Source organism: Hyaena hyaena, unplaced genomic scaffold (genome assembly GCF_003009895.1).
Source record: "Hyaena hyaena isolate Hyena2069 unplaced genomic scaffold, ASM300989v1 scaffold_686, whole genome shotgun sequence".
Taxonomy (NCBI): Eukaryota; Metazoa; Chordata; class Mammalia; order Carnivora; family Hyaenidae; genus Hyaena; species Hyaena hyaena.
In genome coordinates this window covers 687,923-705,737 of record NW_024081319.1, presented here as the reverse complement: position 1 = coordinate 705,737, position 17,815 = coordinate 687,923, and the positions used below count along the sequence as shown (strand labels likewise).

General features: G+C 36.4%; 1 protein-coding gene across 2 annotated transcripts in view; it reads left to right on the top strand.

Moving 5' to 3' along the window:
- Nucleotides 1-17,815, top strand: part of FMN2 (formin 2) — a 367,841-nt gene that overhangs the window by 230,937 nt on the left and 119,089 nt on the right. For both annotated transcript variants that reach the window (XM_039217406.1, XM_039217407.1), the window contains 5 exons: nucleotides 7,535-7,626; nucleotides 7,791-7,920; nucleotides 9,667-9,813; nucleotides 13,256-13,315; nucleotides 13,463-13,583. In XM_039217406.1, the coding sequence (XP_039073337.1) occupies nucleotides 7,535-7,626; nucleotides 7,791-7,920; nucleotides 9,667-9,813; nucleotides 13,256-13,315; nucleotides 13,463-13,583 (550 nt within the window). The remainder of the gene's footprint in view (nucleotides 1-7,534; nucleotides 7,627-7,790; nucleotides 7,921-9,666; nucleotides 9,814-13,255; nucleotides 13,316-13,462; nucleotides 13,584-17,815) is intronic.

Below are 17,815 nucleotides of genomic sequence, written 5' to 3'. Positions count from 1 at the left end.
TTCATAGTATGTAAGAGTGAATTACAGACAGACGTCCAACATGCCACCCAGCTGTCTGACCAGTGACTTAGTCTTCTAGTTTACTGGAATCAGGATTACTGAGTGTTTGGGGGAAGGATACATGAGTTTATTTGCAGACTTTTGTTTGTTTGTTTTGTCTGAGACGCTTATGAGATATCCATAAATGTTAAGATTTAACATTTATGTTGAGAAAGTCATTTAACGTAATGTTAATATGTTGAGAAAGTCATTGCCTGTCTGGATATAAGGGAAAACATGAGCTAAAGGTAGTTGCCACATTGTGGTTGGATAGTAGATGCAGGCCTGAAAGTGGAGACCGAGAAGGTTAAGCAGAGGGGTAGGAAGAAGTCTAGGAAAAGACGATGTGATATAATCAAAGGGAACAATATTAGGAGGCAAAAATCACCTAGGAAACATAAAAGTTATAGAGGTGGTTTGAGGAAAAAAGTCAAGATTTGAAGATTAGCGTTAGCTTCACTATGAATATTGGAAGAAACCGAATAAAGGAAATGGTGGTTTGGCTGGGACGGTGTTTCCACTTTCTAGACTAGAACACCAGCCCTTTGGGAGTGTGTCTGTCATTTTCTGTCTCTCTGTCTGTCTGTCTCTCACACACGTGTGCGCACATTTTGTGATCAATTAAGTACGAGGATCACTACTGACACAATTTTTCAACAATATAACTTCTAAGAGTAGGTAGTATGTGAATCTGAAAAATGGGCATAGTGTACAACAATTCCTAGTGAGTCTCAGGAATCTAAGTTTGTGTTTTCTGGAACACTGAGAAACAGCAGGCAGTGGACAGAAGTACCTACAGTGGAAATGCGCACCAGCTGATCTCGGTGTTCCTGCCTCCCTCCCCACGCCTCGCTCCTCAATGTCTTCCTCTCTGTAGAAGTTGGAATAGGAGGTTTCAGCTTAAGGGGGTGTCTGGGTCAGGGATACTGGAGGTCAGTATATATGGTGAAATCAGTGATGATAGCCTGTCATCTGGGTGCATTTTAAAGGCCGGTGGTTGCGTGAAGAATTGTTTCTGGGTTTTAAGTGTGATGAATCTTTGGTAACTGATAAAACCATCCAGCTTAGCAGCAGCTGCGGTCCATTTCCGTATTGGCAAACACAGTAACTCTCGAGAAAAGGATGTTCTGGTACAAATATGCAGGTAACTGGGTGGCTGTGGGAAGCAGTGTGCAAAGAAAGAGACTGAAGCGATTTAATCATGGAAGTGAGTGGGACTGGAAGAGGTAAGTTTTCTGATTCGAACGTCAGGAGCTTGGCAATTCCTTCGTGTTATTAACTGATGTATAGGGGTTTGGCCGTGTTGCCCATGGCTTTGGCCATAATGAGGAATGAACATACTTCAGGAAATCACCATTGGTATGGTAGTGGACCAGTGGCATCCTCTTCATATATGGTGAGTCATATATAGTTTTAAAAAGCAGTGGAAGAGATCACTACAGAAGGGTTAACAAATAAGAGTGATGTGATGAGCAACTTGGTGCATGATATAGGATTTTGCTTGAACCTGAAGCCTAACATATATACCTTTTCGTTCCCTGTGCCTGCTATAATGCTGGTAAACACTAGGCCTTTAAGTGAATGGATGAATGAATCCCTAAAATTCATTTCTTTAAAAAATTTGACCTTGATGATTACCTCATACTAGTGGACCAGAGAAGAACACTTGACACTAAATTTACTTTGAAGGCCAAACAAAGCCAAAAGTGTCCAGATGACCTGTGGATTAATCTGGTACAAATTTATAACCGCTAGTTTGACATCAGTTGTGTGGTTGCTATTAAGAACAATAATTTGGGGGCTTAGCAGATAGAGGATAACAGACTTTTGCTCAGTCCTTCATGTTTTGCAAGAGCAAGGCAAGATGGTGGGCAGGAAACAGTTGGTTATGGTATGTTAGTGAATGGCAGAGTCTTGCTGAGTTGATTTAACATTGCTTAAAACCCTGTTATGTTTTACTCCTGCTTCTTGCACCTTTACACACTTAAGTACCTCTGCTTATAGGTACACAAGAGAATTGTGTTGAGTGAATGTATGGATGGGTGAATTCATATGTACTCTATCCAGGCATAGCGTTATTTTTATTTTTTTATTTACCTATTTGTGCACTAGCATTTGAAATGACTAATTCTGTTTCATGCGTGCACAGTATCGATTTTGGAGTTCAAATGACTGCATAGGAGCCCTCATTATACTCTTACGATGACGATAAACAGCTGGAATCATCTGCATATCATTATGTCCTCAATAGTTCTTATATTGTTCTGTCAATATCCTCTCTTTTTTCCTGTCTCTTCTCCATGACTCAGAGGGCTTCTTTTGTCATGTTCAATTACTGTCATAATTTTTCAGTGTTTAAAAAAGTATTATTGACTGTTAACTATATACCGTAAACCATACTAGTTACTAGGACCATAGAGATACCTAAGACATGGCCCTTTTCCTCAAAAAGCTCTAGTCAATAGAAGGTGTAGGCATATATTTATATCACCGGTAAGATGGTGTGATAAGCATAGCATAAAATAAAGCAAATATAAGATTTTGTGTTATCACTTGGGAAAGAGAATAATTGTAATAGAGATCAAGGTGATTGAGGCAGGCTTTCCAGAGGAGGTCATTTCTAACCAAGTCAAGCAACAAGCCAAAGTGAATGATGTATATTCCAGGTAGACGATCTGGTGTGGTGGTGTAAGTGATTGGGTGGATGCCTGTGCCTTCAACAGCGACTGCGAGTACAAGAAGCAGAGCAAATTTAGAGGCGAATCAATGAGATTAGCTCTCCATCTATCTAGAGCCAGCATATTCTTCAAAACAGGGGTCTTTTTTCTGAAGTTCATGCTACCCTAGCCCAAAGTGGTTTTTGCTCCATAGGATGACAAAATTGTGACCTCAAGCTATAAAATCTTAGAATAGTTGATTGTTTATAAGAAAAAAAAAAAAAACTCCAAAAAAGCAAATGTGTTGTTATGCCTGAGTCCAAAATAATCAGTTTCACCAATACAGAACAAGAGAGACAGAGAGCCTATAAACATGAAACAATTTTAGGCTACTGATAACTTAAAGGATATAGGGCTCCTCCAAATATTGTTCTTAATTTCAAGCTGTAGTAACAGCATTGGTCTTTCTGGAATGATGGACTTGAGACTCAGACTATACCATGCGAGAGTGGCATGATGCTCCATTGTGTGTCATTTGTAAGTCATCAGAAACATAAACAGCAACTATGATCATGGTAGGCTCACATTTATATCATATAAATTGTAAATAACCAAAGTACTTAGCATAGAAGACAAAGGAAGAAAAATGTAGCTTTCCCAAATATTTGAAAGACATTTGCAATTGACCCCAGAGAGTAGACCAAGAATTAATGTCTGAAAGTGGAGGAAATATTTTTGTTTAATATTATGAAGCAATGCTTTTGTTTTGGTTTGGTTTTGGACAGTGTTTTTTAAAGATATAATGATCAGTTAGTTGAGAGAGACAATGGATTTTTGTTTCGGGAGGTGTTTGAGTCTTGTGAATGCCGATGATAATTTAATCATCAGTTTCATAGGAAAGTTTTACCAAACGTCAGTTCCCAAAGTCTGCCCCATGGGTGCCCAGGGCTTCTGCATTTTTTCCAAGGGGGTCTACAATATAAAAATGACTTTCATAATAACACTAAGATTTTTTTTTTGACAAATGTTTGTACTGATGGGTCAAAAGCAATGAAAGGTAAACATTCTGACACCTCCACTTGAATCGGTTTGTCCTTGTAATTCTTCACTGCCATGCACTTGCATGGGGAACAAAAGCTAGCTTTATTTAGTGTCCTTAATGAACAGTGAACATTTATTAAAACTCAACTCTTGAGTATATGTGTTTTTAATACTCCGTGTGACAAACAGAAAGTACACATAAAGCATTTCTGCTGGGCTGCAAAGTACAACAGTTCCTTTGATTAAAAGTACTTATTGTGAATTAAGGTAGCCCTTGTTCATTGGACGCCATCTCTATTTGAAGATCCAGATGGCAAACTGTGATTATTAATACATTGGCATTTGGTAGACATTTTCCTGAAAATGAACACAGTTAAGCGATTCTTTAAGGATAACATTGGTGTTTGTTGCCAACGATAACATTCAAGCTCTGAAGTAACATTGGAATTTTGGAAATTTTATGTCTGCCTCCATAAGTTTGGTGGCTTTGCTCTAATTAAGACTTTTTTGATAAGATGGGCAGTGATTTTTTTTTTTTAAATTGTCTTTTTTTAAATACCAGAAAGTAACATATGCCGGCATTTGGAAGTTCTGTGTTGCTTAACATGGGGAAGAAGAAGGGAGTTTTGGTGGGGGTGGATATGAGACAGAGCAAAGACTGTACTCCGGTCCCCTCAACCCTGACTGCAGAATCCAGTGTTCCTTGGCTGCCTCCATAAGAAAAAAATGCTGAAACTTAGTTTCTTGAGTAGCAGCACATCTTGCAGGAATGTGGAGGGAGGGTGCTCACCACAGAGACTGGGCAAGAGCAGACCAAAGCAGTGTGTGGCAAGATAGACCCCAGCACTGACTATTCACTAACTTTTTACTTGATTATAACACTAAAAATCATGCCCAGGGGTGGAGACTTAACAGGGTAACTATATATATGATGCATGAAGAAGCATGACCTTTAATCGCACAGGTGCTAATAAGTTCCCACCTCTGCGTGGTTAGATGTCACCCTTTTCCTGCCTGAGTTTCTTTAAAATGTTCTCGCTGACCTCTCCTCCAGGAATTGGCAGGAGGACACTCTTCTTTGGTGCTGTCTTCCTTTGGTCCCGAGCATAAGCCCCAATAAAGCCTTGCCTGAAACTCCTGTTTGGCCTCTGATCAATATCTATTGTTTAGAGAGCCCAGGGGCCCGATATGGTATGGAATAGAGTGGCATTATTTCCTTTTATCATCCATAAAGCAGCACTGTCACAACCCCAGGCAACTTTTATTTCTGAAGTCAGCAGAAATGGTCTAAGAGAGTATTAAGTATAAAGGACTATGCCATTTGTAATCCATGTGTACTGAATAATTTGGGGAATAACTATAGTTTTGCCACAAACTCACTTTATTCTCAAGACGTTGGGGAATTCTATCCTTCTCTTCAATATTTAATTATTATCATGGTTTACCTTAGCCATCTTTTCCTCTTATAGTTGTTTGTTGAGATTTTATGTGTTTTTATTTAAAGGCCACAGAAATTTACAGAGTCCATGGAGTCAGCTTCTAATCATTCACCTCTTCATACCAGCACTCAACTAGGTTGAGCCTATGTCAGGTTATCTAAGGTTCTAAAAACAAAAATTAAACCAACAAACAATAATTACTTCGTCAGATTGTAGCAAGATGAATCACCCCCCTCCCACCCCCGTTGAAGTTTGGGTATTGAATGTGGTTGAGTTTGAAGACAGCAGACTAATTTTCTGCTCTGCTAAGCGAAATAAGTCAATCAGAGACAGACAAATATCATATGATTTCACTCATATGTGGAATTAAAGAAACAAAACCGATGAACATATGGGAAGGGAGGAAAAAGAGAAGAGAGAGAAACAAACCCTAAGAGACTCCTAATGATAGAGAACAAGCTGAGGGTTGGCAGAGGGAGGTGGATAGGAGGTGGGCTAGATGGGTGGTGGGCATTAAGGAAAGCACTTGCTTGATGAGCACTGGGTGCTGCATGTCAGTGATGAATCACGGAATTCTACTCCTGAAACCAATATTGCAATGTATATTAACTAAAATTTAAATAAAAAGAAAAGAATAGAGAGATTATAGGGACTGGAACCCTTTCTAGGGTGTATTTTGGTGCAGACCTCCATGTCTTAAAAGAGCCCTGTTTTGTCAGTATTCTGAATTTTAATATTCTTTTATAATAGTGCCCTGGGCAATAAGTATAGTTATTTGCCAGAAAGATGAGCATGGTCATTATTAAAAGCCATCTTGTTACTTGGTTTTAAGTGGTATGGGATCAGTGGGGCTGGCTTCTTGGCAGTAATTACGGTAAGTGGTATTTACTTCCCTAAAATTCTTGGGCCAGATCACAATAAACTGGTGGAAAAAAGCAGTTGAAACTACTATGCAGTTGAAATTCTAGAAGCAGGTTCTAAAACTTTGGAGTAGCTTTGGATATTTGCATTAAATGCATGCCTTTTACTTCTTTGGATCTTTTGTTGCATTGGATTTCGAAAGCAAAATTTATTTTCAATACAAACCCTCAGAAGATCTACTGATCTGTCATCAAATCCTCTTCCCCTGTTTAAAGAAGCTTCATGTGAGGGCACCTGGCTGGCTCAGTCGGTAGAACATGTGACTCTTGATCTCTGGGTTGTAAGTTCAGGCCCCACATTGGGCATAGAACTTAATTAAAAATAAGTAACTAAAATAAGAAATGAACTGTTTTAAAAAATAAAAAATGAAGCTTCCTTTGAGGAACTAGTCTTTGCTAGTTAATACCATCACTTGAAAACCTGCATTTCAAAACAATCAGTGAATAAAAAAAGAATATAGCTGGGTTTCAGATGAAATCTTTAGTTTCTATAGACCTATCAGATTCTGTCTCATACAGTAGTTCTTGGCTAAACTGCTTTAATATTTAAACAAAAAATAATAATTAAAATAATTATTTTAAGATCTGAGGATTAGACTCAAATTCAGGATATGGGAGTCTACTCACACTTCTTAATGCAATGAAATACTGTATTTGGCTGTCTTGAAACATCTTTATGAGCTATAAAATAAAGATAAGACCACAAATATAAAGCATCCAAAATTTTCATAAAGGAGAATAGATGCATATTTCTCCATCTGTAAAATCTTCTACCATATATGAAAAATGCAGAAGAAACTTTCCTACAAAGAAACAAATTTAGGATGACCGAATTTTAGCTTGTAATTATAAATGATAAAAGAAGATATTTTGGAAGAAAAGAAGCCGAAAGCCACATTTTGTGTCAAAAAGAAAATTCAGCAGAAAAATCAACCTTTTATTTTTGTTCTAGAACTTAATAATTCAATTGTATTTTTCCCCTAAAAAAAGCCATAAACAAGGATTGCAGTGGTTGAATATGTACTTTTTTTCTTTAGAAGTCTTATAACATTATGACCAAATTACTTCCAAATTTATCTTGATTGACTTCTAAATAAGACATACCCACTTTAAAATGAAATTCTTGTATTCTAAAGAGTATTACCAAACATCCTAAAACAAGAGAGGAAAACTGTATTATTTTAAAGCATGCTTAAGTAAATAAATGTTTTGCAGATCACTAATAGCCAGTAACATTATTTGGAAGGTTTGGAGGCGATCTGGTTTGCATTAAACATATTTACACTTTAAAATGCCTTCATGAATTAAGTCAAGCTTTACTGCAAACAGATGCTAAGAAATATGGAAATATATAGAGTTTTGCTGTGTTAAGATTATCATAATCTAAGGGATTCATTTCATAAGGTTTTCAATAACTGCCTGGCATTCTTTTTTCCAGAGAGCACAGTCAGATGAACTGGAAAAAATTGAGAAACACGGCCGATCCTCTAAAGACAAGGAAAATGCCAAGTCTCTGGACAAACCTGAACAGTAAGAACACCTCGGGACCTCGCTGGGGGCAGCGGGGATGTGGCAGCCTCTTTCCGTTTGGAAAATGTAGCATCTTCTGTACAGAATTGTCATGAGAAATATGGGGATAAACATCTGTTTATATGACTTATATCTCTCTTCTTCACTTGGGTTCATTCCCTTAGGTTCCTTTATGAACTGTCACTGATCCCCAACTTTTCAGAGCGAGTCTTTTGTATCCTGTTCCAGTCTACGTTTTCAGAAAGCATTTGCTCAATTCGTCGCAAACTGGAGTTGCTACAGAAGTTGTGTGAGGTGGGTTGCAGTCTATAGAGAGTGACGATCGGGTCCTGATATTTAATTGTGTTCAGTCATACACTGTTTTCTTTTATTTACTTTCTTTTATTTACAAATAAGTTTGCAGGATAGCAGTTCCACGAAAGAGAACACACCATGATTGGCTTCAAGATCAAAGAAAAACTTGGAGACGGTGTGCTCATTGTGCCTCACGTCTGGGAATTGCTGTCCCTTCTGCTTTTGCCAAAACAAAATCACTTTCCCTGGTCCTTTCCTTCATTAGACTTCAGATTAAATGTGATCTGAAGGCATTTTATTTATTTTCCTTTGGTTTTGGAAGGGGCCTTCTACAGATTGTTAATGATTCCATCCAAATGATTTAGGAACAGCTGTATGACTCAATAGAAGACGAATAGTCTTCAGAAAACAAAGAATAAATGTTTGGCAGAAATGACCAATATTAGCATTTAAAACAATTTGTCAAAAATCAATAGTACCATTCATTCTGGTAAATCATTTTGAAAAGTAGTAAGATGTTATTAAAGACACATTTTCAGAGGAAAGAATATGTGCAAATTCCAGCTAAGCTTCATGTTTTGGAAGAAGTGAGTGTGAGCTTTTCAGGGCTAAATCTAAATTTGGAAATTAACCTATAAAACTGTGTTTTGGTTTCCCACAATTTATGCCAAACATTTGAATTGTAGGTACAATTAGGGTGATGGCAATGCCATTCTTTTCTGGTAGTTCTCATATTACAGCCTTATGTTTTCCATGCAGTTGCATCATAGAAATGGCTCCGAATGGTACCTCTCAGTTTACAAATGTGTACCTGAATCTCGTAGGTGGTACAACTTCTTAAAGTTAACTTTGAGTAAACTAAAAATAAAACTATCCTACAATCCAGCACTTGCACTGTTAAGTATTTACCCAAAAATACAGATTTGAAGAGGTACTAAAGATAGCCAAACTATGGAGAGAGCACAAATGTCTGTCGACTGATGAATGGATAAAGAAGATTATAAATACATATGTATATATATGTATATATAATGAATAAAGAATGGATAAAGAAGATTATATATACATATGTAGATATGTATATATATGTATATATAATGAATAAAGAATGGATGATGAATGGATAAAGAAGATTTTATATATATATATATGTATATATGTCTATATATAATGGAATAATACTCAGGCATCAAAAAGAATGAGATCTTACCATTTGTGATGAAGTGGATGGAGCTAGAATGCATTATGCTAAGTGAGATAAGTCAATCAGAAAAAGACAAGTACCATATGGTTTTACTCATATATAGAATTTAAGAAACAAAATGGAGGACCAGATGGGAAGGGGTGCGGGGTGAGGAGAAGAGAGGGAAACAAGCTACAAGAGGCTCTCAATGATAGAGAACAAACTATGGGTTGAAGGAGGGAAATGGGTGGGGGATGGGCTAGATAAGGTGATGGGTAGTAAGGAGGACACTTGGTGATGAGCACTGGATATTACACGTAAGCGATGAATCACTGAATTCTACTCCTGAAACTAATATTGCGCTGTATGTTAACTAAAATTTAAATTAAAAAAACATAGTTAACTTTGGAGACACTACTCTTAAAATATCCTGATAATGTGCAATGATACAGTTTAGATGTGACCCAGAATTATTATTTTGATAAGAATATCTGCCACTGACAAAAGATAATTCAAAGAAGACTCTGTCTAAGAGATAAACCGTTCTCTACCCTATTTTACAGACATTAAAAAGTGGCCCAGGGGTTATGCAGATTCTGGGTTTGGTTCTTGCTTTTGGGAACTACATGAATGGTGGAAATAAGACTCGAGGACAGGCAGATGGCTTTGGATTAGACATTCTTCCGAAGCTGAAAGATGTCAAAAGCAGTGTAAGTATTTGCTATGAATGAATGTAGGCAAATTGAGGATTAGAAGGTTTGTTTAGTAATAAGTTTGACTGTAAACATGTTGTAATAAATGTTTATTTTCCGAGATCAAAAATGTCTTTATGTTGTGAGCGAGGTAAAAGTATACGGCCATCATATGTTTATGATTTTGTGAATGTTTCCTCAAGTGAGTGAGTGGGAATCCTATGTTTAATGAATAATTGAGTAGAGAATAAAAATAATTATTTTTTCACTCTATCATTACCATGTCTACTAAAATTTATCCTTTTGAAGTCTGAGGACTAATTAATTTTCATAAATTAGACAGTACTATTCTTCTCTTCTGTGTTAAGTAATGGAGGCCAATAGGCTTGTATTTTAAAAACAAAACAAAGATGAGTGAAAGTAGACTTTAAATAAAATGTAAGAGATGATTTTGTTTTTCTACATATCACATTCCCCTTGATACTGGCATATGTGGGAATGCCTAAGCCCTTTTGCAGGACTAATTACTTTTTGATCCTACTTCTATACTTGTATTTGTTTAACATTAACAACTAAGAGATTATGACAGCGCCAGTAAAAATATAAGATTAGGGAAACAACTTAGAGTTAATGTTTGAGAATGCAAACTTAGAAAATAACAGAATTCTAGTTCTCTGATAGAATCTCTCTACAGAACATAAAGGAAATTATGGACATGTTTTTATTTTATTTTATTTTAAAGTTTTTAACACTTCTTTATTTTTGAGAGACAGAGAGACAGAGCGTGAGCAGGGGAGGGGCAGAGAGAGAGGGAGACACAGAGTCTGACTGAGCCACCCAGACGCCCCAGACATGTTTTAAAAATACTAAGTTTAAGGGGTGGCTGAGTGGCTTAGTCCGTTAAGAGTCTGCCTTCGGCTCAAATCATGTCTCAAAGTTTGTGAGTTCGAGCCCTGCACTGGGCTCTGTGCTGACAGCTCAGAGCCTGGAGCTTCAGATTCTGTGTGTCTCTCTCTCTGTCCCTCCCCCGCTCACACTCTGTCTCTTTCTCTCTTAAAAATAAATAAACATTGAAAATATTTTAAAATATTAAGTTTAAATAAATAGTTGGCTCATAGGAATGGAAATAGTAGAATTGTTCTTCCTAGATAGTGAATATAGTTGACACTTGAATGATGTGGAGCTTAGGGCACTGACCTTCTGCTCAGTTGAAAAGCCACACATAACTTGCGACTCTCCCAAGACTTGACTACTAACAGCCCACAACATTCACCGATTGATACCTATTTCATATGTTATAGGTAACATATACTGTATTCTTACATTAAAGTAAGCTAGAGAAAATATTTTTAAGAAAACCAGAAGGAAGAGAAACTACATTTCCAGTATTATACTGTACTTGTTGACAAAAATCTCCGTGTAAGTGGCCCACACAGTTCAAACCCATGTTGTTCAAGGCTCAACTTGTGTCTTCCTCATAAGAAATACTTTGTTGTTGTTGTTTCGGCTGGTCAACAACTCATCTGTTCATTCATTCATACGTACACTCGTATATTTATGTAACATTCTTTCACTGAGTTCTGTGAAATATCGGTTATTACTTTTCCAAAATTGAATAAAGCATAGCCCTTTCTTGGAATACCAGCAACATATAATTTTTGCGGTTTTTATGGGTATATTTGTTCAGAAGCTAGTATATTAGTATGGCACAAGTTTTCATAGGAACCTCCAATATGTCAACATGATAAATCACATTTGTTCTAAAGCAAAAGCTCTCTTCGAAGCATTGAATAGTTCTTAACAACTGATTGTTGAGTTGAAACAAGTAACTTTTGCAAATAATACTGGAATATAAATATCATCAACATAATATTTAACTTATAAAAGTTGATCTGAAATAGATTCTGATTTTCATAATTACATATGAATAAAGGATTTTCTGTTTCTTTATTGGTTGGTATATCTTATTCAATCCCCCTGTAAGTATAATGTTATTAATTTAAATAATTAAGGACTAACCTAGATAAAAATTACGTAATAAAATCAAGAAGCGAGGTTTTTTTTTTATAATCTCATTTGCATTCTCATAAGAGTTAGACAGGTCTTCCTGATTTGGTTCTTGCTCTATAAAATGAATATAACTGTGTCTATTTCTTAGTACTGTTTGTGGACCTGCATGGACAGAGCTACTACTCAGATCACTCAGAATTTTCCCTCAGCTCGCCTATAGCAGGCAGTTAATAAATGTTTTGTTAATTCATTCAAGAAGTGCTAACCATTTCTTTGAAATATGTTAGGAAAGAGAAAGGAAAGTTGCTTAAATTATTAGCAAGCAAATGGTGTTCCTAAAAAATACATTGCTTTTACTATTGCAATATATTACGGCACAATATATTATTATTATATTATGATTACTGTATATTACAGTGAAGTCTCTAAACACTGTATTATCTATATGTCAAACTAAATTATTAAAGCCTATTTCTTTTTATAATAGAGGGAAAATAATGGGTTAGATTGAAGATTTCAGGGAATGTTGTTTGTCATATTTTAAAGTACATATAAAATACATATTTTTAAAAACTATAAAGACATCGTGAACTGAATGCCTTTAAATGTGCCAGAAAGAAGGTAAAAAGCTATTCTTTGAAGACTGTTAGAATAGAAACATTTCTACATTATTCTATGGAAGTATACAGGTTGCATTGTTTATAGCTGCCTGTATATTAATCCCACAATCTCAGGTGCTTACATAGCCATTTATAATATGTATTTGCACTTTTAGACACAGACATAGACACAGAGCACAAGCAAGGGAGGGGCAGAGAGAGAGGGAGACACAGAATCTGAAACAGGCTCCAGGCAGCTGTCAGCACAGAGGCTGAAGTGGGGCTTGAACTCAAGAACTACGAGATCATGACCTGAGCCGAAGTCAGATGCTTAACCAACTGAGCCACCCAGGCGCCCCTTGAATTTGCACTTTTAAAGCTCCTGCTTACTTGAAATAATACTTAACTTTATTTTCTTAATCTCCCTGCTAACAAACCTCAGTCAAATGTACTGTTGCAGTGATACCTGCTGGTCCAGAAGAGGTAGGGAAATGCGGGCAAAATGTTTAATCGTTTCAGTGAAGGTAGTAGTTATACCTTTTAAAAATAAAGCACGAGAATGAATGAATGAAAGTTCTGATCAGAGAGGGTAAGACAGGAGAGTATTCACCACTGAGACCCCGTCCTTAAACAGTGAGCTTCCACTTGGTGCTTAGATCAGAACCCTGGGGAAAAGCAGATCTTCTTGCCGTTGAATTCCTTAGATGTAGTGGCCGCGGTGCTTTGAAATACAGGATGTCACATCTTATTCTAAACGTTCGCGTACATATATTGGTTTCCTGGAATCTAATTTATTTGATGCTCTGATATTTAAAAACTATCATTTTACTTACTTTTGTCTTTCTGCCTAGGACAACAGCAGAAGCCTGTTGTCGTACATTGTTTCCTACTATCTTCGAAATTTTGACGAGGTAAGACACTGTTTACAGAGATGTTTTGTTACTGTTTACTGTTGAGTGATTTGGCAGTGTTTTTTGTTTTGTCGTTGCCATTATTATATTGTTCTTATTTATACTGACCCTGATTTGCTTTACAATTTTGTGTTTTTTGCTAATCAGGATGCTGGAAAAGAACAGTGTGTTTTTCCACTGCCAGAACCCCAGGACTTGTTTCAGGCCTCGCAGATGAAGTTTGAAGATTTTCAAAAAGATCTCAGAAAACTAAAGAAAGACTTGAAAGGTAACATACACCTAAGGAATCATTTTTGTATTATTCATGCTTTTTTAATGAGAAAAAAGTCTGACTTCTCAATTTTTTTTAAGACAGTAAATCTTTAACAGCTTTGTAAAACTACATTTCTTTTAGTGTGGCAAAAGAAAAATATTACCCATAGGCTAGTTCTTTTGTGTTTTAAAAAGTTACATATATTTGACATTTGGATATTGAATAATATATTGGTTATTTGAATAGCTATCTCTTTCATCAGAAGCCAATTTGATCATCTTGTGTACACTTACACTTTATAGCCAGGAACATTTGTTCATTCATCATTATATTGTTAAAAGACAAATAGTTCCTCCCTGTCCTCCGTGGTATACTCGCACAAGATGTTGTGTTGTTGTGAACTTTCCTGGGAACAAAAATGTTCTTTCACATGTTTGCTCAAAAACACGTGCATGCATAACATCTTATTATCAGTCACAAAGCCTCGCATCAAATCATTTCGAAGAGAGTCTAAAATTCTTCAGATTTCTAAATTAAAAGTAACATTTTAAAATAAAAACCATCCAAATTGGAAAGGAAGAAAAGCTGTCATCATTTGCTGAGGACATTTTATATACAAAAAACCCTAAAGACCACCAAAAACTATGATTAGTAATAAACTAAGTTGCAGGGTACGTAATCAATATACAAAAATCTGTTGCATTTTTATACACCAATAACAGACTCTCCAAAAGAGAAATTAAGGAAACAGTCTCATTACAACTGCATCAAAAAGAATAAAATACCTGGGGATAAATTCAACCCAGAATGTGCAACATCTGTACACTAGAACCTATAAGACATTGATGAAAGAAACTGAAAAATCTACAAATAGAAGGGTATTCTGTATTCATTGTTTGTAAGATTTAATATTGTTAAAAATGTCCATATTACCCAAAGAAATCTCCAGATTCAATGTAATCCCTGTAAAAATTCCAGTGGCCTTTTTCACAGAATTAGCACAAATGATCCTAAAAGTTGTAAAGAACCACAAAAGATTCTGAATAGCCAAAGCAATTTTGAGAAGGAATAAAGCTGGAAGCATTATACTTACCTCCTGATTTCAAGCTATATTACAAAGCTAGAGTAATCAGAACAGTATAGTATTGGCATAGGTCACCTGAACAGAATTGAAAGCCCAGAAATAAGCGCATACATATATGGTTGATTAATTTATGACAAAGGAGGCAAGAATATTCAATGGGGAAAGGATAGTCTCTGCAATGAATGGAATTTTGGAAAACTGGACATCCAAATGCAAAAAAGGAAAGAAAAAGTGAGAGGAAGGAAGGAAGGAAGGAAGGAAAGAAGAAAGAGAGAGAGAGAAAGAAAGAACGAAAGAAAGAAGNAGAAAGAACGAAAGAAAGAAGTAAGGAAGGAAGGAGGAAGGAAGGAGGGAGGGAGGGAGGGAGGGAGGGAGGGAAGGAAGGAAGGAAGGAAGGAAGGAAGGAAGGAAGGAAGGAAGGAAGGAAGGAAAACTGGACAGTATCTTACACCATACCCCAAAATTAGCTCAAAATAGGTTAAAGACCTGAATGTAAGACCAGAAACCATAGGCAGTAACCTCCTTGATGTTGGTCTCGGTGATACTTTTTTTTGGATCAGACTCCAAAGGCAATGGCAACAAAAGCAAAATAAAGAAATGGGATGACATCAAGCTAAAAAGCTTCTGCATAGAGAAGGAAACCATCAACAAAATGACAAGGCAGCTTACTAAATGGGAGAAGATATTTGCAAATGATAAATCCAATAAGGGGTTAATATTGAAAATGTATAAAAAACAAGTTAACAACAAAAACACAAATGATCCAATTAAAAATGGGCAGAGGATCTGAACAGGCATTTTTCCAAAGAAGATATACAGATAGCCAAGAGGCGCACGAAAAGATGCTGAACATCACTCATCATCAGGGGAATGTAAATTAAAGCCACAGTGAGATATCACTTCACACCTCTCAGAATGGCTAGTGTCAAAAGGGCAAGAAACAGCGAGTGTTGGTGAGGATGTGGAAAAAAAGGAACCTGCCTGCACTGTTATAGTGTAAATTGGTGTAGCTACTGAGGAAACAGTATGGAGTTTCCTAAAAAAATTTAAAATAGAACTGTTATCAAATATAGCAATTCTACCTCTGGGTATTTATCAGAAGAAAATGAAAACACTAATTTGAAAAGCTATACGTGCCCCTCTATCCATCGCAGCACTATTGACAATAGCCAAGGTATGCAAGTAACCTAAGTGTCCATCTAGATGAATAGATAAAGATGTGGCATGTATGTGTGTATATATAAGTATATACACACACACATAGGAATATTACTGAACCATCAAAAAGAAGGAAATCTTATCATTTGCAATAGCATGGATAGATCTTGAGTGTATTTTGTTGAATGAAATAATTCTGACAGAAAAAGACAGATCCTGTATGATTTCACCTACATGTAGACTCTAAAAAGAACAAAATAAGAAAACAAAACAAAGTTCATAGACACAGAGAACAGATGGGTAGTTGCTAGAGGGAGGGGTTTTGGTGGTAGAGAAAATGGGGGAAGGGATCAGGGTGTACAACCTTCCAATTATAAGTAAATATGTCACCGGGGCATAATATACAGTATGTGACTTTAGTCAGTAATATTGTATTAACAATTTGAAAGATGCCAAGAAAGGAAATCTTAAGAGTTCCCATCACAAGGGGAAAAAATTTATGTTTGTTGATAGATGTTCACTAGACTTTTGTGGTAATCATTTCATAATGTAGACAAGTGTTGAATCATTATATTGTTTTCCTAAAACTAATATAATCTTATGTGTCAATTATACTTCACTGATAATTTTTAGGATAAAGAGATTTTATGTGAGAAAAGGCAATGTTTATACAGAAACAGATAATTTATACCCATATTTTTTGTTTTGTATGTAAAATGCCTTTATTCCCTTTATGATCATGAGGATTCTTCTGGCAGAGCTGAGATAGCGTCAAGGTGTCTGTGTAAGCCTCCTGCTACATGTGTTAAGCACAGACAGGGAATAAATAAATTTATGTGAGATTATCATTCGATATTGTATTACTAGATAAAGAGGCTTGATTACCTCTGTCCTTAAATCAAATGTGATATCACATTTTAAGAGATTGTATCCCAGTTTTGAAATATTTATACAAAAATTGGATCTATAATCAAATTTATGAAGTTGTTACATTTTCATCACAGATGCTTTTATATGGATTTAAATCCACAGAGCAACATTATATAGTTTGCTTATATTTTCTAAACACTCAATAGCATTCATTTATAGTCCTGGTGAATGTTAGGCATTTGCTAGTTGCCATGGATACCCAAAGATACAAGTATCACAGCCAAGGAGGGGTGAAATTATGTCTCTTAGATGTTCTCCTTTAGAGCCTCAAATCTGGGTGCTCATTGATTGAACCCAAGAATGACTGCCTCATTTTTAAAAATACATAAAACTATGTTACATTTGTAGAGTACTCTGTTACTATGTTTTTAAGAATGATTTCTTAAAACAACAGGAAACCCAACCATTTCTTATGTATAAGACATAAGTATGTCTTATACTTCATAGTTTGCCAGGTATCTTGGTTTGCTTATGAAATTCTGCTTCCTGTTTCTCTCTCTCTCTCTCTCTCTCTCTCATATGGTGCTGGGGGCATTTCTGGAATATCTGGAAAATACTTCACACTTTGATCAACAATTCAGTCTTGTGAAGTAGGATTTTGTAGTTTACCAGTGATTTAATAAATGAGTGGAATGGTAGTCTTTTTTTAAAAAGCGTTTATTTATTTTTGAGAGAGAGAGAGAGGCAGACTACAAGTAGGGGAGGGGCAGAGAGAGAGAGACGAAGGCACAGAATCCCAGGCAGGCTCCACGCTCTGAGCTGTCAGCACAGAGCCCAACGTGGGGCTTGAACCCACGAACCGTGAGATCATGTCCTGAGCCAAAGCTGGACGCTTAACCGACTGAGCCCCCCACGCACCCCAGAATGGTAGTCTTTTTTTTTAAATTTTTTTTAATGTTTTTTATTTATTTCTAGGAGAGAGAGGCAGCATGAGCAGGAGAGGGTCAGAGAGAGAGGGAGTCACAGACTGAAACAGGCTCCAGGCTCTGAGCTGGCAGTCAGCACAGAGCCCGACGCGGGGCTCGAACCCACGAACCGCGAGATCATGACCTAAGCGAAAGTCGGACGCTTAACC